A 26,937-nucleotide genomic window follows, 5' to 3' on the forward strand; every position below is an offset into this window, starting at 1 on the left:
GCAAATCGCATTTAATTAGATGTTAGCTAATTCCATTCTTAAGTTTTTATCAAGTTTCATATAGTACACACACAGAACACTGCCACCCGCCCTGTCTAGTGGTCAGAGGAGTCTGACTTCGATGGAGAGGTCCCGGGTTCAAATCCTGGCTCGGGCAAGGATGTTGTACTTTCTCTCTTCTGTCTTTGTCCTTTCTTTGTGTGAATGTGTTGTAACGCTGTGAATCGTTGCCTGCCCTATAAACGGGTCATTATGTCATGTGTGTACTGTGGAAGTCGAACTTTATACCAAATTACGGTACAGTTGAAAAAGTGAAGCAGCGCATCCCAAATCTCCAGCCTAACTGGCACAAGACAACAACAACACTGTACTTCCGATGAACGTTGAAGACGGCGCTTTACGCGGAGAAAATAAAACCCACCATGATTTGAAGTCAATGATTCAAAACATCGTGCGTTGGGGGAAAAGGAAAGAATATTCATAAGACGTTCGGAGGTTGAAATTCTGTATAGCTTACAATAACCCTCATAAATAAATGAGACAAAAAAAACTGCAATTTTAGGAAATATTACGACTTAAACAATTTACTTTAATTCAACCACTGAAAGAAACAACATATTTAATTATTATGTGTTGTATTTGTATTAAATCATATGTTATATTTCATAGGGGACCGTTAAATTACTGTCTTGACAAGCATATTCTTAGACCAAAACACAAATGAAATACTCTTACCAAAGCTCCCATAGCCCATGCAGCCAGAACTCGTTTGCAGGCTTCCAATATTTTTGGCTTGGATGGACTGGGACATGGTCCATTCCATGGAGGTAATTTTGTCGTGGCATCAACTTCGCAGTGAAAAACTTCCATGTGGTGCACTAAACCTTCACTTTCTTTCTGAATTTCAGCAGAAAACTAAAAATATGGATTTTAGTTTTACTCAAAAGGCACACAACACAAAAGTGTAACATAATTTTAAAAAAAAAATTTTAAGAAAAAAAAATTAATTTTAATTTTGTCATCTTGAATTTAAATTATGTTTTTCGCAATCACGAGTGTGTGTTTGTATGTGTGTGTGTAGGCATGTGTGTTTGTGTCTGTATGCAGTCATGAGTGTGTGGGTAGTTGTGTGTATGAGTGTTTGTGTGCGTGGGGGCGGGGTATGTGTGTGTGTGTGTGTAAGCATATGTGTCTGTGTGCAGGCATGAATGTTTGGGCAGTTGTGTGTATGTGTAGGTGTCTGTATGCATGCGTGTGTGTATGTGTGTAGGGGTATGTGTGTATGGTGGTGTTTGTGTATGTGTTTGTGTGTGCGTGTGTGTTGGTGCGTGTATGTATGCGTGTGTGTGTAGGATATGGACGCAACCTTTTTGCTAGAGGAGCAGCATCGTGAGGCCGGCCGACGCGACGGGTGGTGCTGGCAGAGGGTGGCGCCGCGCCGGTGGGAAAAATGATAGCACGCCAAAAACAGTCAAATGAAAACAATAAGCAATCGTGATTGCTCAAAAAAAAAAACAAAACAAAACATCTTTATCTGTTGATTTGATATTTATTGTCTTTAGAATGCGTATTCTTGCTTGTTTTTTTTTTCTTTAATTTTTAATAATTCTTTTAACTTTCTTTTTTTGTTTATACGTCACACACAACTTACATTAATTTTCAATCTAATTACGCTTTACGGATAAGGAAAGTAGTACTGTAAAAGACTGATATGAAAAAATATTTCCTCTTTCTAATTAAAAGAATTGTCCATGTCAACCAAAGTATTAAGTTAAATACACTTTACAAACTTCCCGTCAAACAAGTTGTTATTAATTATTTCAAAAAAATGAGTTCATTTCGACTGAACTCAGTATGAATCGCTGCATAATAATTTTGGACGTCATTCCGAAGAAGTCATGCAAACTTTACTCTGACGTAATTTGTTTTATCGTTCCTATACAGTTACGAAAAATGTTTCATAAAATTTTCGTTTTTTTTCCCCCTTTGTTCAAATAATTTCATGTTCATTTATTTGAGAGCTCCTATAAGCTTACAAAGTGGTATTAGCTTTCTTTTATGCAAAAAGAAGATATAACCTTTGAGCTACTAAGCCAAAATGGGGGGGGGGATCTAAATCGTACCTAATGAAAAATTATAAGCTCGTACTAAATCAGTATTATTTTGTTAATACTTAGGTATATCAATCAAGTCACGATGAGGCGGATCTTCACACAATTGTTTACAAACTTTAATTGGTTAATAACAATTAACATCATTTTGTTAGAACTGGTGTCATAAAGCAAACGAAAATTAAAGGACAAATGCGAACCGCTGATTTAATTCCCTCAAAAACTTAATTAAATGTCGAAAAACTTTTGCATAATTAGTTAATTTCAGAAGAAAAATATTTGTTTAAACACAAAATTAAGATACCTCCTCCATTGCAGAATTAAAACTAATTACCATTAACGGTTACAAAATTCTTTCGATTTTGATCCTTACTTTGGTAATTTATTTGTTGCGTTTTTTAAGTTGCTAATCAACTCCTAATGCCTTAAAATGATCAAGGCAATAGGAATCGCTTTTAAGCGATAAATTGCACTTCTTAACACATAAAGTACTAAATGTTGCATTTTTAAATGCATCGTGTTTCACCTTCAACTTATATATCTTTCATAAATACTATTTGTTACCGTAAGTTTCATTAAAAGTCTCGAAAATACCAAATGTTAGTGCTAATTTCTTAAAATGAAGCAATTAAACATTGCTTATATTTTGCTTTATTTACTGAAGCGTTCTTCGGGAATTTCAGAAAGTTGATTTTGGCAGCTAGCCAAAATTTAATTTAATGGTGATCTGATAAAAGCAAGACGTAATGCATTTAAGGGTATTTTTCACCTTCCACAAATAGAATTAATTACTTTGCGGGCGTTGTTGTTTTTAAAAAGCGGAAATATTGTTCCGAGAGTTTTTTTAGGATAAATGAGTTTTGCTGTTGGAAATTCTATTTCTCACGTAAAAGAAAACAAAGTAAAATGTGTGAAAACGGAAACATCTTTTCTCATTATTTTTAATTACAAAATATTTAGAAAAACGAACAAAAAGTTTTAAAACATTTAAATGCTTTACTAGATAGGCTGCTTCGAGAACATTATTGAAAAATATTTTGAAAAATAGAATGGCAAGGAACAAAATGAAAACTTTTTTTGTCAAAAACTTTAGTAATTGAAAATAACTAATCGTTAAAGTTTCTCATTGCAAAATTTTCCACTTTAGAAAAAAACAATAGAAAAATCAAAAGCTGAGCCTCAAAAATTAATTTGTAAATTATATGAGAGATTTGTAAGGGAAATGAAAGTACTTATACTTAAAACAATCTTACTTACAACTTATTTCTCCAACGAATATGCTTAATGGAGTCAGAACGTAAGCATATGTAAAATTATTAAGTTTATTAGTAAAATAGTTTTTTTTTTCAGGGGGGGTCATACATTTTGCTGCTGTTTTACATCCTTAATTATAATAGAATGTGCGCCATCTTCAGAAAAATTTCTGATAGTTTTTCAAAAATGGCGCATCGAAATGTCATTTTTCTACATGATTTCTTATTGGATTCAACGGACTGTGAAGCAAATCACGATTAAACATACCATATAAGTATTTATATATGTTTAAACCTTCCAACTTCTGTATACATTCGTTAAAAGTAAGTTTACTAAACAGTTATCATACTTAAGATTAGAATCATTAGTTACTGCCTAAGAGAAATGAATTCCTACCAATTATTCCAAGTAATCTATTTAAAAGACAAGGTTTTCACATAGATAAAATTTCGGTTGATTCAGATATCAGTTAAATTCTGTCAAAATTGATATCGCTTCTTAAATACAACTGCATATTGAAATGCTCTGACTAATTAAGTCGAAAGAATAAACAAAAACATAGCATACAGTCATTTCTTCACCCACATATCGCATAAACTGCTTTGGAAAATAAAATATTGTCAATGTATTCTCTTATGTGGGTGACATTAAATAAGATCTGAAATGTCCCTTGAAAGAATGCTTATTGTGTTAAAGGCAGGAGTAAGGAAAGTTGATTGTTACTTGGTATTGATGAAGTTTCGAACGCACGTTTTATTATTTCTGAAGTAAAATTGTATAAAAACGCTCATATCCACTGAATTCTGCGTTTTTGAAATCCTTTCTCATTTTGGAGAATTTTTCCGACTAAGCAGATCAGTAAATGGTTTCCTTATGTAGGGTCAACTGCAGTAAATGGGGCAAGGATCCAAAACATTTTAAATTGATTTTCCACTAGTACTGAATGAAACTTTCTTCAAAACAACTTTCTTTAAGTATCTACACTAAAAAAACTTCGAAACGTTACTGATAGTTTCCATGGAACGTTTCGGGAGTTCTCTAACGGGTTTTCACCTATATCCTGCTAAAATTAAGTATCTTTATCAAAAAGTTTCCTGAGTTACTACAAGTTGCACTAATGCTGACTTCTCACTGTTATGAAAAATATTTTTAGTTATCAGATTAAAGATAAACCGAACGTATTTATTAAGTGTAGCGGGTTTGGTTCGATTACGGCCCCTCCAGGTTGACTGGAAGTGAATATGTCTCCGAATTCCGTAGATTAGAATGATTTGCAGGTAAGCGAGATATTGTTATTTAGGATGATTTAAGAATAATTCCAGAAATGTTACTGACTCTTAGTGAAAAAAAAATCTGTTTTTTTTTTCAGGATGTGTTACTGGCAGATATTGGGCCCATTATTTTCGAGGAACGTTCCTGAACTGTTTTTACAATTAATGTTCAAATTTTAAAAGTTTGCACATCTGATGATTGTTTCTGTTTGGCTTCAAAAATTACACTGCTAAGGAATCTAGAAAAACAATTTCAAAGATAGTTTACTCAAATTTTAAAGTAATCTCTTGTAAATTAATAACAAAAATAACTTTTTGCCTGCATCCTGGTTCTAAATAATCAACGTCTTCTAATGCTGGGTTATGAAAAGCGAATATGTTGGTGGTTTTTTTTTTTTTAATTATTATTATTTTCTCTAGTTTTCAAGATACACAAAAGCCCGCTGAAGCAAGATGTACAACAACCGCACTGGTTTGAAGGTAAAGTTAAAAAAAGAAACATTCTATGCAATAAATGTTATTGAAGAGGTCCTGTTTCATTAAAGAATGTGTATTTTTCCGATAGCAGGAGGTTACTTTTGGCCTTTATTTTCGATTGCTTCTCGTACCTCAAAGAAGGATCATCTCTTGTAATAGTCCAACAGCATTTGGCGAGTATTAACTCAGCTCAATGACACTCACATCTGCGTTACATAGTAAAGATAGCTCGGTGAAACATTTCCTCGTGGTTTTCGCTCATAGCTTTATAGTTTTAAGTAAATATCATGGAGAAAGTGGATGAAATATAGTTCAATAGAGGTCATTTCATTAATGGTCACAGAACTTCTGTAGAGAGTTTTTGACCAACTGTTTTTAGTTCTCGTTTATCTGATGCTAAGAAATACTTTTAATTTACCCTTAAAGGCGTCCTCTGGATTTTTATAATCGCCTTCAAAAATTTTATTGAAACGAGCTGATGTGTGCATCACATGACTTCCTTTTACTCCGATTTAATGTCATTTCCCCATTATTCGCAATTTTAATGTGATTCAATTGTTTACTCTCTAAATATCACCAATAATATCCAAATTTAAACCAAATTAAAAAAAAAAAAAAACAATCGCTAAATTTGTCGCCAAGTTGGCGACAAAACTTGGCGACCAAAAGACTGGGGATATATTGCCAAGTGTCCGACAAATTATAACACCACTTGAGTTTACATCGAAATTAACGATGATTTCCCCCCAAAAAGGGGCAAAAGACCCCCTTAGGAACATCCGAATGCAACCAAAGTGAAGGTGCACAACTAGACCCCACTAGGAATCTACGTACCAAATTTCAACTTTCTAGGACATACGGTTTTTGAGTTATGCGAGATACATACACACATACATACGTACATACGGACGTCACTAGAAAATTCGTTGTAATTAACTCGAGGGTCGTCAAAATGGATATTTCGAGTGTTTGTAGGTCGGGTCGAAAAAAAAACTCAACATTCATTCGGGGGTGAGAAAAATGGAAATTAAAACTGATTTTTGAGTGAAAATTTTTTCGTGAATACAATACTTCCTTTTTTGTAAAAGGAAGTAAAAAATGATTTTTTTAATTCCGCGTATTTGAAGAGCTGTTAAAAATATTCTCCTTAACCTTAGCTTTAAAATATCTCAGGGATTTCCCTCTGAGGTGTTGGAAAGCCATCCTTGTTCACAGCCTTGATGAAGTTCTTCATTATTCCCAGCAGAATGAGCATGTGTGGAAGCAGAAATGGGAGGATCTACTAAAGGCTAATTTCGGGCATTTCTCTTGTCAGAGTTTAAATTTCTTGAATTCCATTTGCGTTTTATGTACTGAAATTTCATATCCCATTCAGGGGTCGGAGTTTAGAAGACAGTCAGTTCGATGGGGGGGGGGGGGGGGATTGGCTGGTGCTTCTATCTGCCAGGAAAAAGAGCATTAGTGAGATTTCACTAGCTCAGTTGGCTCTGTATCTCAAAAACTAGTGCTAATCTCTACTTTTTATGGTTGTTTTCGTGTTCAGAGAGGTATGATACTTTGGAAATAACTCTTTTGAAGCCATTTTCGGTGTTGGGTAGTGTAATTAAATTGAATCTTACAGCAAAATTAATAAGATATCGTTTACATATTTAGTGCAAATAAATTATATTTTTTCCCTGCGATAAAAGAAAAAGCGATGCCACATTTACACCAGGTAAAATATGGTAAGGGTTAACTGTGGCACCTCATTTGAATCTGGCCATATATATATATATATATATATATATATATATATATATATATATATATATATATATATATATATATATATACAGTCTGAGTAAAAACTTTAAGGCTAGTAAACTTTTTTGAGAAATTGGACGTATCTTTAACTGAGAATCAAAACGTAACTGAGTGACAATTATCAACCTTAAATACAAGTAAAAAAGACAAAAAAGTCATTTGTAATTATTTCATTATTAGAAAATATTACAGATCAGCATTTGAGCCTGAGTAAAATCTTTAACGCCAGCATAGAAAAAAGCCCAGGAAGAAAAAATAGAAACATTTAGAAGCTTGTGCAGGAGCCACTTATTCGAACTGTTTTAAAATTTCTTGTTTTCATAGATTGGAACAAGTTTTTGACAAAGTTCGGGATCTCTTTTATACCATTCATCTTCGACAGTAGATTTTTGCTCTATTGATGAAGTAAAATGTATCTCATTTGCATAAACCCCTCTTGCTAATTCGCCCAATAAGATCTCAATTGGTTTGAGATCTGGAGGCTTAGCTGGCCGCTTCAAAGTTTTAACATAGTTCACTTGGAACCAATTTTTTGTACTGTTACTCGAATGGATAGATGCATTGTCTTGCTGATATTTCCAATTTGTTCCAGCAATAAACTCAGCATTTGGTGAAAGATGACTCGCGAGGACATTTTGATATGCTTGTGAATTCATTTTACCTGGAACAAACGCAACTGATTCCATACTATTGTAAGCAAAACACCCCCAAGTTATGACAGAACCTCCACCTAATTTGCCGTTTGGAAAATATTTCTTTTACCTTTCGTAAATCATGCCAAAAGTACTTCCATCCAACTGGTCGATTCAAATTCCACTTCTTTTCATCGGAAAAAAATATTTGTATCCATTAGTTATCCTAGGTCATGACTTTCTGGTTAAAGTTGAAACGCTCTATTTCGTACCTATTCAATAACTGAGGCTTAACCAATTTTGCTGCATAAATAAAACTTTCACACCTTCTAATTGTGTTATACATCGTCTTTTGACAAATATTTAAGCCTGTCGTCTGAATAAGTTTCCCGATTGAGTACTTTCCAGTTGATGTAAATTTGCAAACTCTTCATTCATCACTTAAGAACAAAGCTCTAGGCCTTCCACCGATGCTATTTTTACAATAACTGTCTTTCAATCTTAAAAAAATATTGACTACAGTCTTCGATCTTCCTATTTTTTTCGCAACAGTACAGCTAATCATCCCTGTTGAAGAAAAAGCCTCCAGTTTGCCTTCTTTCACGAACAGTTAACTTCTTACCTTTCGACATCTTCACAAAGAGCACCAAAACTTCGAAAAAATTAATGAAAAAATTGTTAGTTAAAGGGTTTCCACATTTTCATTAACTGCTGTGATATTTTTTATAGTATATGTACATTTATTTTTTAAGAAATACTGGTGTCCTTAAATTTGTTACTCAGGCTGAAACACTAACTTTGAATGTACCACTTTTTTTTCTGTTAGTTGCATACGTCACAAAACCTTTCTATTGCGTTATTTCTTACAAATGAACATTAATAAATAATAATTCAATAATATTAAAATCCTTTCAATTCCATTTTCACGTTTTCTCAAAGAATTTTTGCTGGCCGTAAAGTTTTTACTCAGGCTGTATATATTTGTCAACACCCTAAAATGAGAATTTTCTACGTTTTAATTGGAATAAGTATCGATACGGCTGAGGTTTTTTCGAAGAAATTAATGATAAGAATAAATTATAAGTCATTGGACTAAAGTGCATGAAATAAGTAAAACTGAATTCCTACTCAAAAAGGAGAAGGTATTTCTTTCAAAGCTTTTGTTTGAAACTACTTTGTTTCTCTTCTCAAATCTGATGATACATAGATTAGGTAGTAGCTTAGTGAGGCTGTCAATGTGTATGAGGCCCTAAAACTAACTATCTCACAAAATGTGAATTTGTATTTAGCCTAACGTACTAACACATTCTAAAAATACTTTTTGGAATTCCTATTCATGAAACTATTTATCTATTTACGCATTACGTTTTTCATTATTTTCACAATAAAAGTATAATTTGATTAATTTTCGTGAGACACATAATTGTTTTGAATGTCAATAACAATCGTGCAGATTAATATTTCAGATTTTCACTTGAATAACACTTTCACATAATATATGTTATTTATAAAAATTACAAAAAAAAAGCTTTACACTTACCGGGTTTCAAACCAGTTGTCCCAAATCAGGGGGTAAACGTGGCATTAAACTAATATTTAAAAACAATCAATACTTGGAAAAATGTGACATATTTTTCCCAGATTAATTCAAAGACTATTAACCCGTCAGATTGTGCACCAAATAGTGTAAATATTACTATCAGAGTAATGTTGTTTTTTATGCCACACTTAGAACAGTTAATCCTAAAGTTTCTACTCAATTCTCTAAGGTTTTTTTTTTTTTTTTTTTTTTTTTTTTTTTTTTTTTTTTTGCGGCAGTGTTGAAATCTACCCGTTCTTTTTCTGATAATTTTTTTTTTAAAGAAAATTGATTCACAAATACTTTCCATGAGTAAACGTACACACAAAGCATTTCTTTCTCATTCAGATTACGCTATTTATGTTACCTAAATATTCTTCGCAGTGAAGAATATTTCCTTGCACCTTCATTAAAACGTACTTTCAGTCCCGTGGCAATTGTGTACTTTTGTTGTTTTTCTACATTTGTATTGGGTCCCCTATTTCCGTGACCAACTCGGTAAATATATTTCATTTGATAAATATAATTTCATTTAAAACTTAGCTTTCGCTTTTGCTGAAAACAAAGCCAGTTTTCTTTTTTCTTTTTTTTTATGAAATCAGTTTGCCATTCAAAAATTTTCTATGCTGTTGCAACACAATTTTAATTATTGTTCTAAGCATTTGAGCGAAGTTTTATTATTTTAAAAAGGGTTGCCATGCTCTTAGAAAGTGATGAAAATTCTACACTAGAAATGAAGTAAAAAGTTTATACATAAATTAAGCACTTATGCAGACACCTCAGTAAATAAGTTCTAAACTGTACTATACCTGAACAACATGGTGTTTGTTCTCAAACTCTTCAGGCAACCGATGCAAGCTACACCAGTACGTAGTTTCAGTACTAGGTACCGCCACCTATTTTACAAAAGATCAAAATGAAGTATGAAATTTAATATCTTCCAGATAATATGTATTTACTATAACTACAGAAAAAATACCATTTCAATATGCTATATTTTATTTAACGTTTCCAAACATATTCGTATATCGAAAACATTTTCTTAAAATTTAATTCACTTTCTTGTGAATAATTTTCTTAAAACATTAAAATAAAGTTGGCTCTCGGTTATTAGATTACATCGGATCCGGAGTAGAAAAGTCTGAATTAAAGGACTATTAACTATAAGAAATCCAAAAAGTAGGAACTGATATAGGTTCAACGTTAGAAAGTTATCCTGGTTGGCCAATTGCAAGTAGAAGCAAATTTATAAAGTGCTATTCTTCTGATCATCACATTTTTTGTTAAAAAAAAAAAGTAAATTTGCGACGAATTAGCTACTAAATCAGTTGCTACTATAACAAAACAAAAAATATCAATTCAAATAAAGATTAATGTAACGAAAAAATATCAGTAACGTTAATCGATAATACAGATGAGCTAAGGAAAAGGGACCACCAGGTGGCGATTGATTTAAAAACTTTTAGTCGCCTTTTTTTATTATTTAGTTGCCACGTGATGAGGGGCGCCCGCTTATCTTGATCGTTAGAAACTATGCGTAGTAAACCGAGAAAAAAAAGATTTTAGTATAGCGTTGTCAAACAAATTTAAAAATGCTTATGTTAAATGACAGGAAGCTCTTATCAAGCGAAATAATTTTGACCATCAGTACGCTAAGCAGTAACCTGATACATAATTTTTTTTCGCCTTAGCAAATAAGAGCTCCTTGCAGCCTCAAAATACGATTATGCAATATAGGTTGCAATTTGTCGTTCACAACGTTGTTCTCTCCTAATTAATAGAAATGAAGTGTGTGTGTGAAAAGCTAGCGCTTTTTTCTTCCTTTTACAAAAAAGGAAGTATTGTATTTGCTAAAAAAATTTCAGTCAAAAATCGTCCTTAATTTCTATTTTGCTCACCCCCGAATGAATGTTGGGTTTTTTTTTCGACTCGACCACACGTGGATATATGCCTAGGAACGTACAGACACCCGAAATATCCATTTTGACGATCCCCGAGTTAATTACAACGAGTTTTCTCGTGACGTCTGTATGTACGTCTGTATGTGTATGTATCTCGCATAACTCAAAAACGGTATGTCCTAGAAAGTTTAAATTTGGTACGTGGACTCCTAGTGGGGTTTAGTTGTGCACCTTTCCTTTTGGTTGCATTCATGTGTTTCTAAGGGGGTCTTTTGCCTCTTTTTGGAGAGAAATCATTGTTAATTTCGATGTAAACTCAAGTGGTGTTATAATTTGGCGGACACTTGGCGATATATCACCAGTCTTTTGGTCACCAAGTTTTGTCGCCAACTTGGCGACAAATTTGGCGATTTTTGTTTAATTCCTTTTTCAAAAAAGGAAGTATTGTATTCGCGAAAAAATTTTCACTCAAAAATCAGCCTTAATTTCCATTTTGCTCACCCCTGAATGAATGTTGAGTTCATTTTTCAACCCGACCACACGTGGATATATGCCTAGGAACGTACAGACACCCGAAATATCCATTTTGACGATCCCCGAGTTAATTACGACGAGTTTTCACGTGACGTCTGTATGTACGTATGTATGTGCGTATGTGTGTATGTATGTCGCATAACTCAAGAACGGAATGTCCTACAAAGTTGAAATTTGGTACTTAGACTCCTAGTAGGGTCTAGTTGTGCACCTCCTTTTTTGGTTGCATTCGGATGCTCAAAATGGGGTCTTTTGCCTCTTTTGGGGGGGGAATCATTAATTTCGATGTAAACTCAAGAGGTGTTATGATTTGGCGAACACTTGGCGATATATCGCCAGTCTTTTGGTCGCCAAGTTTTGTCGCCAACTTGGGGACAAATTTGGCGATTTTTTTTTATTTATTTATTCATTTATTTTTAAATCTGGTTTCAATTTGGCCACTGTTGGTGATATTTAGAGAGTAAACTATTGAAACACATTAAAATTGCCAATAATGGGAAAATGACATTAAATTGGAGTAAAAGGAAGTCATGTGATGCACACATCAGCTCGTTTATTTAAATGCTTGTACTAAGAAGGTAAAATCATTTTTTTTAACCCAAACTACCTTTCACCGAAAGATAGTATACTTCAGATTATTTATTCAAGTATTCTTCAGATTATTTGCGAGGTTTGGTTCATTTTGTATCGTCCCAGAAAATTATTTCATCTCCAATCAATACTTTATGTTGATGAATATCTGTTGAATTAATCACGTGACTTAATTACATTTTGCCGCAATCTTTTTTTTTTAAGTTAATGCGCCTTTAGGTTCTGTTCGGTAAATAGCATCCAACACTAAGATTATTCAAAAATGCAATTCAAAACTAGTTTCAGCAAACATTAATTTCAATTTTACAAGTTTATTCAAAACGCAGCGAGGAGAGGTTCTAATTGCTTGCAAAGTTTAAATGTTTAGCCACAACAATCTCAGACAATTCGCGTTCTGGATGATCAACTCCCAGATTTCCATCATGACTACATTGACTAGGAAGCAACGCTTTATTGATTTAACAGTGGTAGTGAATGCTGGCAAGGACTGTCATCTACTACTAATAAAGTATGCATGCATTGTTCCATATAATACTGCCGTCAAAATCAGGAAATTGATTATTAATTTCTGGTATTACCTTTCTCCTCAGCTTTTTTGATGTTCTCATTAATATAAATTAAAAGTTTTACTTTAATATATGGCACCCAATAAGCACGCTCGCATTATCCGAAATGCAATAAGGATGCAAACAAAGTTTGTTTCCAAATTGATAAATTAATCTGAAAAATTAAATTTTCTGAATAATTTTCACGTTTAAGATACTTGCAAAGGCTGTCCAGAATCATTAGCTTTCGGGATAAGCTACTCCATGGATAATCTAGAGATTACTGCTTTTTTTTTCTTGTGACACAATGAATCATGTTACAGTAAGAGAGGGAAAGAAGAAACATGCAAACATTGAATGCCATAACATTTTCGTGAATCAGCTATTTTATTATTGCATTTAATGAATTCAAGCTACATATCAAGGTACTGAGTTAGTTGTGAATTCTCATTTTAATGTGACCAAACGCACTCTAAAATCGAAATATATAAGGGAATGTGGGGCAAAGTGAAATGGTAAATATTTACTTTGCTTTTAGCACCAACTTTCCAGTAATATTTTAACTATGCAGTAACACATGCAGAGTATTCCAATTAGGAAAAAATTACCTCTGTCGATCAAAGCATATGATAATACAAGCAGCATTCAAAAATTGATACTTAAATTGTAATGTTTTGTTGTGTACCAAAAATTATTTTTTTATTATGAAATAATAAATTCTTGTTATTAACATTTTAAATTTTAATCCTAACCTTCTAATATTCTGTAAAGTATTTATTTAGTTGATATTAAGCTTATTTGTACTTGAAATATTTTGCTCAATTAGTCAAGTGCATGCGAGGCAAAGTGAAAGTGTCATTTCACTTTGCCCCATCCACTTAATAAATGGTCACATAGTTATTCATTTATTAAATTGTTTACTTACATTCCTTCATTTAATAATTCACTTATTTATTCATACATTCACTTATTTTTTTTCTCATTCATTGCTACTTTATCCACTCATTTTTCCCCATATATTAAATAATTTTTTTTATTAGTTTATTGTTTCCTTATTTTTAATTTTATTCACTCATTTATTTGATCAAAAATATTTTTTTTACAATCGAATAGAAATTATTTTAGTAGAAAAATATTTCATTTTTCCCTTTGCCCCATGAAAAAAGTTTCAATTTTTCACCTTTTTGTTGTAGGCACAAATGTACTGCCAAAAATATAAAATATTATTTTAATGTACGTTTTATTAAAAAATACATTGATCTTTTTTATGTACTGCAATTTTCAAAACAAGTTTCCAATTTGTTCATTCTGAAAAAGCTAAGTCATCTTAACTATTTCCCTTTGCCCCAAACTCCCCTACTTGAAGAATCTTCCATATTATTATTGCATTTAAATAGTCGGTTCAATAGAATATACTTTCCAAAATGGTAGTACATGAAAATCGAAAGAACCCAGTGGTTCGCAATCTTTTAAAGTTTGCGAAGCAGATCACATCAAAAAATAATAAAACTAATAAACAATTTTGTGCATTTTGACGTTAAGCTAATCTGTGATCTTAACTAAAATTCGGAACTTCAGCTATAGAAATTTGTCTGTGATGGTAAATAATAGACCCCTACTGCTTTCATTCAATGATATTTTAACTCAATATTTTCTACTCAATTCTTTAGCTAAATAACTGAACTTACAGACCTTCAATAAACCTTAGCTATTACAAATGTTTGTCATAAAACAGAAAAACATTATGTTTTATGTTTATAAATCGATAAAACCAATTAAGAACAAATTGGGTGTTTTCCATGAAATTGCATATTGAAAATTGGAAATTATTGCTTTTATGTAAATAGCAACTTAAAATCCATTAACGAAGCATCGAAATTTCACTTGTGAATTTAACAATGCTATTATAAGAAAGATTCATAACATGCTAAATCCACTGTCACGGAAGTGACTTTTTAAGTACATATTTGCACTTTACTCCAAGAATTTTAAAACTTGGGTTTTGATTTTTATGTGTTGAAATGTAAGGATTCAGTATTTATCATAATAAAAAGTATGAACTTTCTAAAAAACCTTTTTTTTACTTGAATAATAATGATTTGTACGAGTTGCGGTTGTTACCATAGTCACAACTTGTACAAATCATATTTTTACATACAAATTTTGTTCTGTAAAGGTCATGCTTTATATCATAATGTATAATTTTTCCATTTATTAAAATATATGGAAATGAAAAGTTAAAGTTTAACGTTCCGGAAGAAAATGCAAATATATGCGCAAAAGTGTCACTGCCGACCAAATGGATCGAGCAAACGAACAACAACAAAAAGATAAATTGATTGGTATTCATAAGGTAATAGCTAAAATAAAAAAATACTCAAAAGGTAAACCTTTTCATAATCGTTTCGGTCAGCGTTAATGTGTGTTTTACTTTATTATGTCAGAATATATTTCGCTTTGCTTTTCTCTAGTTAAATTAATAAATTTTCCGCCAGGTTATTGTTTACATTACGGACTCTACTCACAGGTTGAAAACATCTGTTTTAATTACAATAAATCACATTACATTGCGATCAGGATAAAAATAAATGCAACATTCCGAAATTTTGAAAAGAATAATGAAAATATTGCATAATGTTGCTACAATTTCACTGCGTTTAGGATTTGCGGTTCATTGTTGAAATAATTAAAAACTCAAGTTAAAAATATTTTAAACACATAAAAAAAGGACAAAAAAGTTGTTATGAGGCCTTTTAAAGATATCAATGAATGCAAATAATCATAATTCCAATTTTTTACAATACAATTCAAAGCTCATCCTACTTGCATTTCGTTATTTTGAGCATTTTCCACCTGTTGCACCGGTATAAGTAGGCGTGGGCAGATTTTTAGATTTGGGGTACCATTGCATTGGGGGCTTTAAAGATTTTGATTACGCCCTGAAGGTAGGAGGTTCCGGGTTTCCAAAGAAAAGTTTAGAGTTGGAGAAGAAAAGCATTTTTGTCTCCAACTCCGTTTGAGATAGAGATTTAAGGAACCAAAAACAAAATATTTTGTGAGTTTTGTATTAAAGTAGGATTTCATGAGCTTATAAGCCACAAATCATAATGACCTGCTTCTGCAAGTAAAGTAATACTGTGAAGCACCGTTCATACGTTTCTCTTTTATACGTTTTTATCATTTATACGTTTTTTAGTTTGGTCCCTGGAGAGTAATACATATTAATGTATCCTGCTATACGTTTTTTTCATTTGTACGCTTTTTTCATACAGTCCCTTCAGAAACGTATAAACGGTGCTTCACTTATAATAGTAATAATAATAATAGTAATAATAATAATGATAATAATAAGTCTATCGCGCAAGAGCCTCAGTGAGGTGTGTACTGTGCACTGTGTATGATTATGTAATGATGTGTACGATTCTTCAATGATATGAGGAGAAAAATTACTGACAAATAAGAAAAACCTGTCCTATTTACGAATAAAAAAGAAGGAAATAATAATGCAAATTTTTTTGCACACCATCTAACAACAATCAAGAAAATCAATGAAGTTAAAACCAAAAATTATTTTCGACACATAATATGATCTTTAATGCTATAAAAAATAAACTCACTTCGCGCTTTGTTTAGCAGGAAAAGCCCTTTTGAGCCTATGTATGCTTTTTTTTTCTCTTGTAATTAATGTTTTATCTAGAGAGGTGGTTTCGCTTAATTTCATTTACATAAGATTAATTTCCCTTCATTTTGTGTCTATCTTTTGCTATCGATATTATTTGCAAACATTATTAAATCCAAAGACCAAGTTTATTTATTTCTTTTTTTCATTTGCCTTACTCGTCGTAAATCAAATAAGTCAAATCTGTTTGGTGAATCATTTGCAATTAGTATTGTGCAACTGTATTTTTATTGTAATTCATTTTATATCATTTCTTTATTTTTTTCTGTGACTAATTACACTGGTAAACAAGGTTTCTGTTCCTCAATAAGTAAGTAATAGCTTTTATATTTTAGGGGATGTTGAAAAAGAATATGACAATAAAAATATTCCATAACCCACAGATTTTTGAAAAATCCAAAATCTTTAAAATCTCAATTTAATGACATTTATTCAACACATGTACAATTTTTTTGTCATTTACCATATTATATAAACACAAATATTACAAAGCTTAAAACTAAAATAAAACCCAAAAAATATATATTGTTCAAAAAGTTGTAGAAGAATAAAAGATTTTTTCAGAAAAAATAAAGACATTTGTAAAAAAAATTCTTAATTTTCATACTTTATGTCGCTGTAAGTGCCGTAACTGCGGATACTCTCTTATAGGCCCTATCACAGACTTCTTTAATAAGATTCCAACAGTAGTCCCGAGTGGATTAGGATTGAACTGTCCTTGATATCGCTTTGCAATTGCAGAAATATCCTGGTGAAAGCGCTTCCCATGCTCGTCACTCACAGCTCCCATACTTCCAGGGGGGAAATTTAAGTGAGATGACAAAAAGAAAAAAAAAAACAATGACATTGAACATCCTAATTTTCTGTAACTTTTTAACAGCTCTTTAACTACGTTTTCGTATTCAGGACTTCTATTATTTCCTAGGAATTGTGTCACAGCATTTTAAAAATCAAGCCATGCTGTTTTTCCTAAATCACTACCCATTAAGCGCCAAGGCTCCCATTTTGGGAACCTTCAATTAAGAATTTTTCTCCATGAAGTAATTAAGATTTCATTTTAAAATTTTTTAAAATGAATGATAGAGAACCAAACTTTATTGGTAATTTTTTCAAAAAGGTTTGAAATGTAAATTATTTTTTTTAAAAATTTTTAATTTTGCAAAAATTTCTTGTTTTCGCATTATACGGGAAAAAATCCCTAAAAATAATTAATGCGAATGCAGGAAATTAGAAACATGAAATATGAAGCTCAATAGACCTTTTTTCAAATCACAACAAACAGGGGCCAAGAAAAATAATTTAAAGGAGTTTTATATGACTTTATTTACTGAAGTCCCAAAATGGGAGACTTGGCGTGTTCTGATTAGCAGAGCAAGTCATGCCTAGTAGAAATTGTCTTCACCTATTTTGTATGAATGAACTCTCCGCTTTTTTTCCTGTTGAAGCCACAGCCTCCTTTGTATTTTCTCATTGTAAACACTCTTTTGTTGTTCAAGGTCAAGAGCAGGTGCTTTTATCAAAACAAGTGACATTCCATTCGTTTAGAAGAAAGTTCTGGAAAAACAGAGGTGCCAATCCTCCCTAAGGAGGATGACGCATCTCTCTGAATTTCTACAGATCACGAAAAAGATTCCCGTAAAAGGAGATCAAAATTCCCTTTAAAACTATTCCTCCCTCCCCAACCCCCATAAAAATATTTTGTTGCTCAGTCAGCGCCATGCTCCCCTCCCCCTTGAGGGCTCCCCCTTCAGTAAGGGAAGTTGAATTTCAATAGAGAAATCTCTTCACTTTTTTTTAAATTAAAAATGTCGTTAGAATTTTTGACTTTGCTACGAGCTTCAAACAATACTAAAATAATATATTTAAGCTCAAAACAAGAAGATAAGTGCAGTATCACTTGTTTGTAAATTGCCAAATTCTGTTTAGATAGTTGAGAAAAAAAAACTTTAATGGAAATTGCTTAGATCACAGATAATGCGATAACTCTCAATTTATTTTTTTACAATTTATCGTAATTTGTTGGATGAAATCGGAGCTATAACCGTTGATAATTTCTCAATGTGAAGCATGCTGGACATTTATCTCTAGAAACATTATGATGATGCATAAATCATGTCATCAAACATTAGGGAGCCCAAAAATATCTTAGTTAAATTTTATAAGAGCCATTTTATATAGTGCTTCGGGTCATTGTCATTTACCGTTGCTCGATCCCCGACATGGTTAATAGAAAAAAACCTACCTCTTGGCTTTTTGTGTATGAAAATCCTAAGCCTTTTTGCTAAAAGGTAGTAAAATGTGTGGGAAAAGTTCCGTTTTGTACAAAAATGTATAAGAAGAAGGAATGAAACAATAATGAAAACCAGAACCGGGGGAGTGACGTACGGGCAGAGCGAGGGGGGGGAGACGTTTAAGGGGCCCAACGGCTAAAGAAATTGAAAATAACTAGCAGACTAATACTTATTAGCGTTGCAAATATACACTGCTAGCCTCTGGGGCTGACCTCCACAGCTTTCGTTGCAAGGGGGCCCAAAATTTATAGCTTTGGGTCTCATGAAAACGTAAAAGTTCTACATTTTAAAGCTTGAATATGTTAAATATGTACTTAAAGTACCAATAACTAGCTATATTAATTACATAAAAATGATTTTAGGGCTTTCTAATTGGATTTAGCCAGAAATTATCCAAGTATCAGCATAGTGGCAGGGATATGTATGTTATCCCCATTAAACGCCAAGTCTCCCATTTAGGGACCATACCATATCTCCTAACCTAATAAATATTTTAGCGAAATTTCAGCTACATATGATTAGAGATGTGTATTGAACATCAAAACATATGAAAACTCAAGTATTTTCAATGTGGTTCATATAGCGGCGCTTAATGGGTTTCAAAATTTCGGTCCTTCATAAGCTTTCTAATTTGTGGGTCATTGAAAATACCCCCCTTGTGAGGAATAGGAACTGTTCCTGCAAATATTGAAATCTACACGCTTTTTTATCCATTGCTTTAACGAAATTCTTCATTAATCCCACCTTTATGTGTGAAGGTGGGAGAATATTTTTTTTTAATCAATTAGAGGAACGTTTTGGATTTGTTTTCACGTGCAATATATTGTTTGCGCTCCGGCCATTTCTGTTTGATGTAATGTTCATGTTTGCCCTGCTGTCCCACTTGCACAGAAAATAGCAGTATTTTGTATCATCGAGTTGCAGACCAATGAGAAAGACAATTACTTTAAAAAGTTTACATATGCACCAATTATGATGTGAGTAGTCGATTTCATGAAGCAATATCTTCATATTTTCGTAAGATTCTTTCAATATCCATAAATAGGCTATGGGAGCCGATGGCAGGGCATTTCCACGCACTGGAAGTCAACTTCAACTACCGTGATCTTGTGTGAAATGATATGGAACGACTAGCGCCATCTGCTCAAGGTCGCAAACTTAAAACTTATCAAAGTGAATTCGGTTTCTACTTTCTTATTATATACTCTATTGCTGTAATGAGTTAAAAAATATGTGTATGGATCAAATGCAGCTAAAAGAAAAATGTAGTAAACTTATAACTGCTATAAGATAGCCTATATAATCCAAAACGTATAAATGAAATTCCTCAAAATTGGAGTGTGATAGAACATTTTTGCAAACATATTCTTTTTCAGCACCTTGACATCTACAAGAAACACCCAAAATACATTGGGGAACAGAAAATTCGTTAAAATTTGTTTTTCAGTGTTATTATAACAGTTGGGGTTTTTTTTATCGATTTCTAAGTAATTTATAAGCATCAAATAAAACTCGTTATTATTAAACTAAAATTTTACACATATACGTGTACTTTGTTTCATTATCCTATAAATGATTTGAATACATTCATCGTACTATTCTATTTCTTTTTTTTTTTTTTTTTTTGGAAATTACAAATTTTGATTCATTTTAAAAATCATTATAAATTTTACTGAGGAATAGTACAATAAGAAATATTAATCACCTTCAAATCGTAAAAGTGGGTAGTATAAAGAAATATTGTTGTTCTTTACTGTTAAACGGTTAATTATCTCAATTTATTTGTAATACATAACAAGTAATAAGTTGCTATTAGATGTAATACTTTCGTATAATGTTTTCTGCAACAATCTCATTTTAAATGCTTCAGCACTCAAACATCAAACTTCTCTCCTGACATACTTTTGAAAACTCTGAAGAAAATTCTGTATAGGCACAAAAGGCTAGACAAAAATCTATGTTTGTTAATGATTTCAAGAAAATTTGATTATAGGAATTGTATTATTTTTTTGTTTACTCTTTTTGAATTTTAGTAAGTTTATAACTTAGTATTCATAGCACGAATATAATGTAATGTTTATGCGAGATATAAATATATATGTTTGAAAATTTTAGTGAACAGCGTTTTCTAAATGACTCTTTCCAATACAACTGCAATAAATGGAATTTTTTTTTTTTTTGTTTTTGAATTTTTTTGACTTTTTGACGCATTTTTTTTTTTTTTTGAAATATTAGAACATTATACGTTTAAAAAATTTAAAAAAATAAGTTCTCTTCTAGAAATTGAAGCATCGTACAGAATGAAAAAACTGCAAAAAAAAATCATTCTAAGCCAGATGATTTTTTTTTCTTTTTTGCAAGACAAATCTGATTATTTAATCTCAAGTTCGAAATCGTCGTTCAACTACTTCAGAGGCTGAAAAAGTTTTATCTTCCCCCCAGATGTAAAACACTTATTCCCTCTCAGGATTCTGTATTTTCTCTTTTCAGATTGCACTGCTTCAATTAAATGAGCCAAAATCGTTAATTATGCAAAACAAATGGATGTTTTCTTTGCCATTTGGTCATATTAAAATGGCCTTATTAATGGCCAAATAAATGAGAATTTTTATTTAAAAGTTTTATTGCATTTGTTCACTATTCATCGCTTTTATTGATCGTAACTTTATTAAGAAATTAATTTTAGTACACGCATCATAAAAAGTATATATCAAACCCCTAATGACTTATTGAAGGATTTATTTTTCTAGTTTTGTAAAATGTCTAATGGATTTAAGTGTGTTTTCAATACGAAGTTATTTTTTATGTTTCTGAAAAGTTATTACATTAAAATACAGCAATGAAATAAATATATCAAATAACTTTAAATGATGCAATTACAATACAAATTTTCATTGCTATTTGTTACGTTTTGTTGTCTAACTTTTAAAACAAAGTTTTACACTCTACTTACGCAAAGAATGCGCATCATTTAATGGATTATTGATTGGATGCTTCACTTGCCAAATCGATTAACTCCATAAAACAAAAAGTCGAGAAAAGTGATGAAGAAGATAGTGTTAGCCATAGGAGAGAATGGCCCTCGTGTTACATTTTCTGCCCTCGCAGGATCAGAAATGTACTGAACCAAAAGTTTAATATAAATCCACATTCTATGCATTGTTTAAGCACTATTAAAGCAGAAATGAGAATTTTTTTGAGTTGCCAAATCGATTAACTCCACTTTTAAAAAATCCTCATTTCTGCTTTAATAGTGCTTAAACAATGCTTAGAATGTGAATTTATATTAAACTTTTGGTTCAGTACATTTATGATCCAGCGATGGTAGAAAATGTAACTCTACAATGTAACTCTACCAAGAGGCCCTCGTGTTACATTTTCTACCATCGCAGGATCAGAAATGTACTGAACCAAAAGTTTAATATAAATTCACAATCTAAGCATTGTTTAAGCACTATTAAAGCAGAAATGAGGATTTTTTTAAAAAGTGGAGTTAATCGATTTGGCAACTGAGGCATCCAATTATCATGGTATATCATGAAAATCTTAACTATTGTGTTTTCTATAATAATGTAAAAGCAATTAAGGGGGTCTAAGGACCTTTAACCTTCAAAATTTTCGACTTTCTGGAAAAAATATATGTTTTGCATAGTTTAATTCTGAACAATTTGATACCTTATTTATTACCATACGCAAACAACTTTTCAAGTTGTCGTAAAAGTGCGTAAGCTTTCCCCATAGAGATTTATGTTAACAGCAGCTGATTAAGCCTCTTTTTCTCAGGTGCTGGTTTCTTGTTTTGCGTGCGTGATATCTCGGAAAGCTTCCGATATATTTCCGTAAAATTTTTAATGCATTTGTGTCTGGTTTATTTTTATGATCTGAACCTGAATTTATTTTTTTTAAATTATTTATTTATTTTTTTGAAATTTTATAAGTTAATATCAAAATTTTCCAAAATTTTTGCAAAAATATATTTTTTTTTAATATTAACTTTCATTTTTAGTTAAAATTTAGGTTTTTGGTCATAAAAATGAACCAGACAAACATGCAGTAAAAGTTTTACGAAAATATATAAAAAACTTTCTGAAATATCACGCACGCAAAACAAAAAACCGGCACCTGAGAAAAAGAGGCTTAATCAGCTGTTGTTAACACAAATCTCTATGGGGAAAGATTACGCATTTTTACGATAACTTGAAAAGTTTTTTGCGTATGGTAATAAATAAGGTATCAAATTGTTGATAATTAAATTATGCATAGCATATTTTTTCCAGACAGTCGAAAATTTTGAAGGTTAAAGGTCCTTAGATCCCTTAAACCAGCCGAAACCTCGATTAAAAAATTTTTGGAAATAATACTAACGAAAATTTACACCAAAAATATAAATTACTTATTCAACTGTTTAACAAACTAGAGTATCAAATAAAAACAACTCACGTTTAAATTATTACATTCTAAATATTTAGGGAAAAACTTAATATGTACTTAATGTAAGCAATACTGCTTAACAAAACGTACCTTATTATTATGGATTATAATAATCTGTGTATCATCTGGAAAAGGGGGATCTGGAATTATATTCTTCAGCAGTTGTACCCTTTGAAATCCATGAATTTCTTTAGCCAAATTGATGCCATCCAGTCTTTTCATTGGTCCTTTACCCATAGCATATACGATGTGAGTTGTTCCATCCTGAAATAAAAAAATCAATAATATGAACTGCAATTTACTGGAACGCTGCTTCAGATTAGTTAAACAGAGGCTTCAGAAGCTGTTTGCGAGAAAAAAGACGATATGGTTTCATCTTGGGCAAACTGGTGTCCCATCTAAAACGCTTCGGTTCGATACTAAATCATAAATTCATGCCTAAACTATCATTGTTTATGTTGGGTACTTGTTAATTAGTTTCTAGGCACTTATACTCATGAGTAATGAAGCAACCAATTTCCTGACACTGGAAATAATACTACAATGTCATATTTTCTTTTCCAAAATACTAATTCTTTCCCTTATTTATAATATTACAAAAATAGTACCTAATAAAAGCTCTTAAATGTAATTTAATATATTATCAAAATAAGAAATTAAATGTTTAACTTGTAAAAAACATTTATATTCTGTATTTAAAATATTTACATTATTTGCATTTAATCAATTTTGTTTCGTAAGACAGTGCCAAATAAAGAAAACAGTGGATATTTGGTTCATTTTGCGGCTTTTGGGAGAAGCACAGAAATTGCTTTACTGAACTAAAACTTCTAGAAATATTAATATTATTTAGAGTTAATATTTAGATCCTCAATTATTTTCGAAATAATATTTTTTCAGTTTCGTAAAAAACGTTCTAAAAAAGTTGGGTTTTGGCACTTTTGGATTTTTTTGAGGCCGTTGAGGAACCTAAAGATGTTATCAAGGAGCCTAAAATTTAGATGGTGATCTATTGATGCTAAAAGGCAAATTTTGAGACACCAGGCGCCTTTAAATTCGAAATTATTTTGTTTCACTCCACCCTAATGCACATGCTCAAGGCATCGTTACGATGTTTGTAGCAAGTGAACAAGTGAATTTGCGACTTCAGACATGCCAGAGATGGTGAAATGTAGCTTGACCATTCTCTCAGAAAGTAAGTCTTAATATTTTATGTGTGTTGCAATTGATTCAAGACCACCACTAAGCATTTTTTTAATTTCTTACGCAGAAAGAGATGCTTTTAGTCTTTAAAAAATATTTTGGAGCAACCAAATAAACTGAATGTTTTCAATTAAGTAAAAAATTTGCTTGTTTGTTCTATCTGCTTAGAAAGTATGCACTAAACTCATTTTATTAATAGCGGAGACCGGGTACAGTTGATGCACATTTTACAGTTTGATTTTTCTAACTTTTGTCATTAATGTTAGTTACCAAAATAAAATTTTATATAGTACACGTACAATTTTAATACCAAATAATGATTTCAACACCTTTGTTGACATATGTTTGTTCATATAAAAAAATTAACAGTTTTTTCGAAGTTCATCAACCGTACCCAACGTGATACACTAATAAATGAACTGTTATTCTAAAGTAATAAGCAGCGAAATGAAGTTTCTAAGAATTGTTTTTAAAGATTATTGTCCAAAAATTTTAGAAGTTTAGTTCGAGTTAGTTAATACACGTAAATTCACTTCACAGTTAATACAAACGGAAGTATGGATATAATACCTCAGGAGGAATTTCTCACATTTAAGTTATTTTAATAATTTTCAGTATTTGTGGAAAAAGTACCTAAGGTTTGTGAATTAATTTATTACGCATACCAACTAGACCCCCAACCCCAAGCGTGACATATCAATTATACCCAAGTGTGATGTATCAACTTGACCTAAACAACGCCATTAGATTTACTCAAAATCAGCGAAAAACAACTTCGAATATAAAAAAAAAATTCTATTAAGTAAAGTCATGCCTCCTATTCAAGAAATACAGTAGTATCTTACTTAACAGGAAATATCCAAAGTTGTTTAGCACAAATAAACGTATTACAGAATACACGGGTTTCGGGGTTTCAAGGAACTCCTTTTTCAATTCAAAGGTGTGAGCCTTCTACATGTAAAGACACCCAGTAAAAACAATGAAAATGGACAGCAGACAGCTTAAATAAGCTGTCTAAGCTAATTTAAGCAGTCTGCTATCCATTTTCATTGCTTTTACTAGGTGTCTTTACATCTAGAAGATCACACCTTTGAATTGAGGAAAGGGTTCCTTGAAACCCCGAAACACGTGTATTCTGCAATCTCTTTATTTGTGCTAAACAACGATGGATGTTTCCTGTTATTCCTCGGCACAAAGGTATTTATTTGTCGCTTAGTATCTTACTTAGTCTGATGCAATTATTTAAACAGAAAACATGACTGTTGAAAGCACACGATATTTGGGGGGGGGGGGGGTCACACACAAAAGAAAGAATAATTTTTTGGGAATAAATCTCAAGCAAAAAAAGACAGATAATCATACTTACGTATGTCGAATAAATATTAACAAGTTAATTTTCACAAAATTCTCAGTTCTGGGTATCTATGCACTAGAAAGTTAAAGCTCTTGTATTAACTCAGCCTTGTACTAACCGAACACGGTCTCCCCTTTAATTTTATTTCGAGTTAGTTAAATGGAAGGTTTACTTGGGTCTGTATGCTTCTTGAGAACAAATAACTTATGGGTTTAATAAGTATATTGGCTCTATGAATGATTGAACTTCTTTGTTAAAGAAGGTATCTGATACTGCTCTGGTGAAAATTAGTTTTTCGCAAAAATATTCTTATTTTATAATAATATGACACTAGAAAAATGGCACATTGAGATGGAGTCAACATTTACTTTTAATCCACTTAAGAAAGTCTATGCTATTCTGAAAACAGTCACGCTTGTATTTCCCGCTTTCAGAATTAGGGAACTTGTCATTTTTGATGTTACGAAATCGATGCTTTGGATATAAGATTTTTCGCACTCTTTTTCATGAAATTTGACATTGGAGTTATTGAACATAATACATATAATGAAATTCAAACAACGAAACAAACTGGCATGAATGCTTGGAAATATATATGTATTGCATATATATGTTTGAAAATAAATATTAAATCATAATAAGTGACGTTATCCCATGAGGTTATCTAGTTTGTTTGAATACATTTGAAAACGCAGAAAAGAAAATGAATGAAAATATGAGAATTAATGCGTTCATGAATTTACAATTCTTTACCAATAGCCATAGGGAAAAATCGTCTGATTATCAAGTTAATAGATCGGTGCCTTGATTTTTCTACCGTCTGATAGTCACGCCAAGTAAAAATCTTAGGTTACATTTGCAAGCTTTAAGGGCCCTAGCAGAGTCAAAAATGATTTTGGTCAGTAAAGCCCCCCAGTTAAAAGCATAAATTTGATAAGTAAAAATACGAAAAGGTTTCAATGATGTGAATAATCAACATAAAACACGAATTGTTAAAGAATTTTTATGCACTATTTGTGCTTGGTTTACTTTGGTTTTTCATAGCATGAAGGAGTTCTGATAATTTTTCTTTTAAGTTTCAAATTTTTAGAAAACCTCTTATTGTCAAATACTAACCGCTAATTTGTGGTAAAAGATTTCGGCAATGATTTGAAAGCAATTATTTCCCTTTTTACCGCATTAGCTTCCAAGTGCGTAATTTTAAATGTACGATATCTCAACACAGTATGACATTTTGGTAATGAATACTAACTGAATGTTTTACTTTATATATTTTAGGTT

The 26,937-nt window shown here is 31.7% G+C and overlaps 1 protein-coding gene across 1 annotated transcript in view; it reads right to left on the reverse strand.

Annotated features, from left to right (window-relative positions):
• The window catches only part of LOC129231372 (dopamine beta-hydroxylase-like), a gene marked incomplete in the record, with an annotated part of 223,781 nt that overhangs the window by 140,966 nt on the left and 55,878 nt on the right, over nt 1–26,937 (reverse strand). The window contains 3 exon segments of the mRNA XM_054865669.1: nt 736–915; nt 9,937–10,023; nt 23,190–23,363. Coding sequence (XP_054721644.1) covers nt 736–915; nt 9,937–10,023; nt 23,190–23,363 — 441 coding nt within the window.

The sequence above is a fragment of the Uloborus diversus genome, chromosome 10 (genome assembly GCF_026930045.1).
Source record: "Uloborus diversus isolate 005 chromosome 10, Udiv.v.3.1, whole genome shotgun sequence".
In the NCBI taxonomy this organism is placed as follows: Eukaryota; Metazoa; Arthropoda; class Arachnida; order Araneae; family Uloboridae; genus Uloborus; species Uloborus diversus.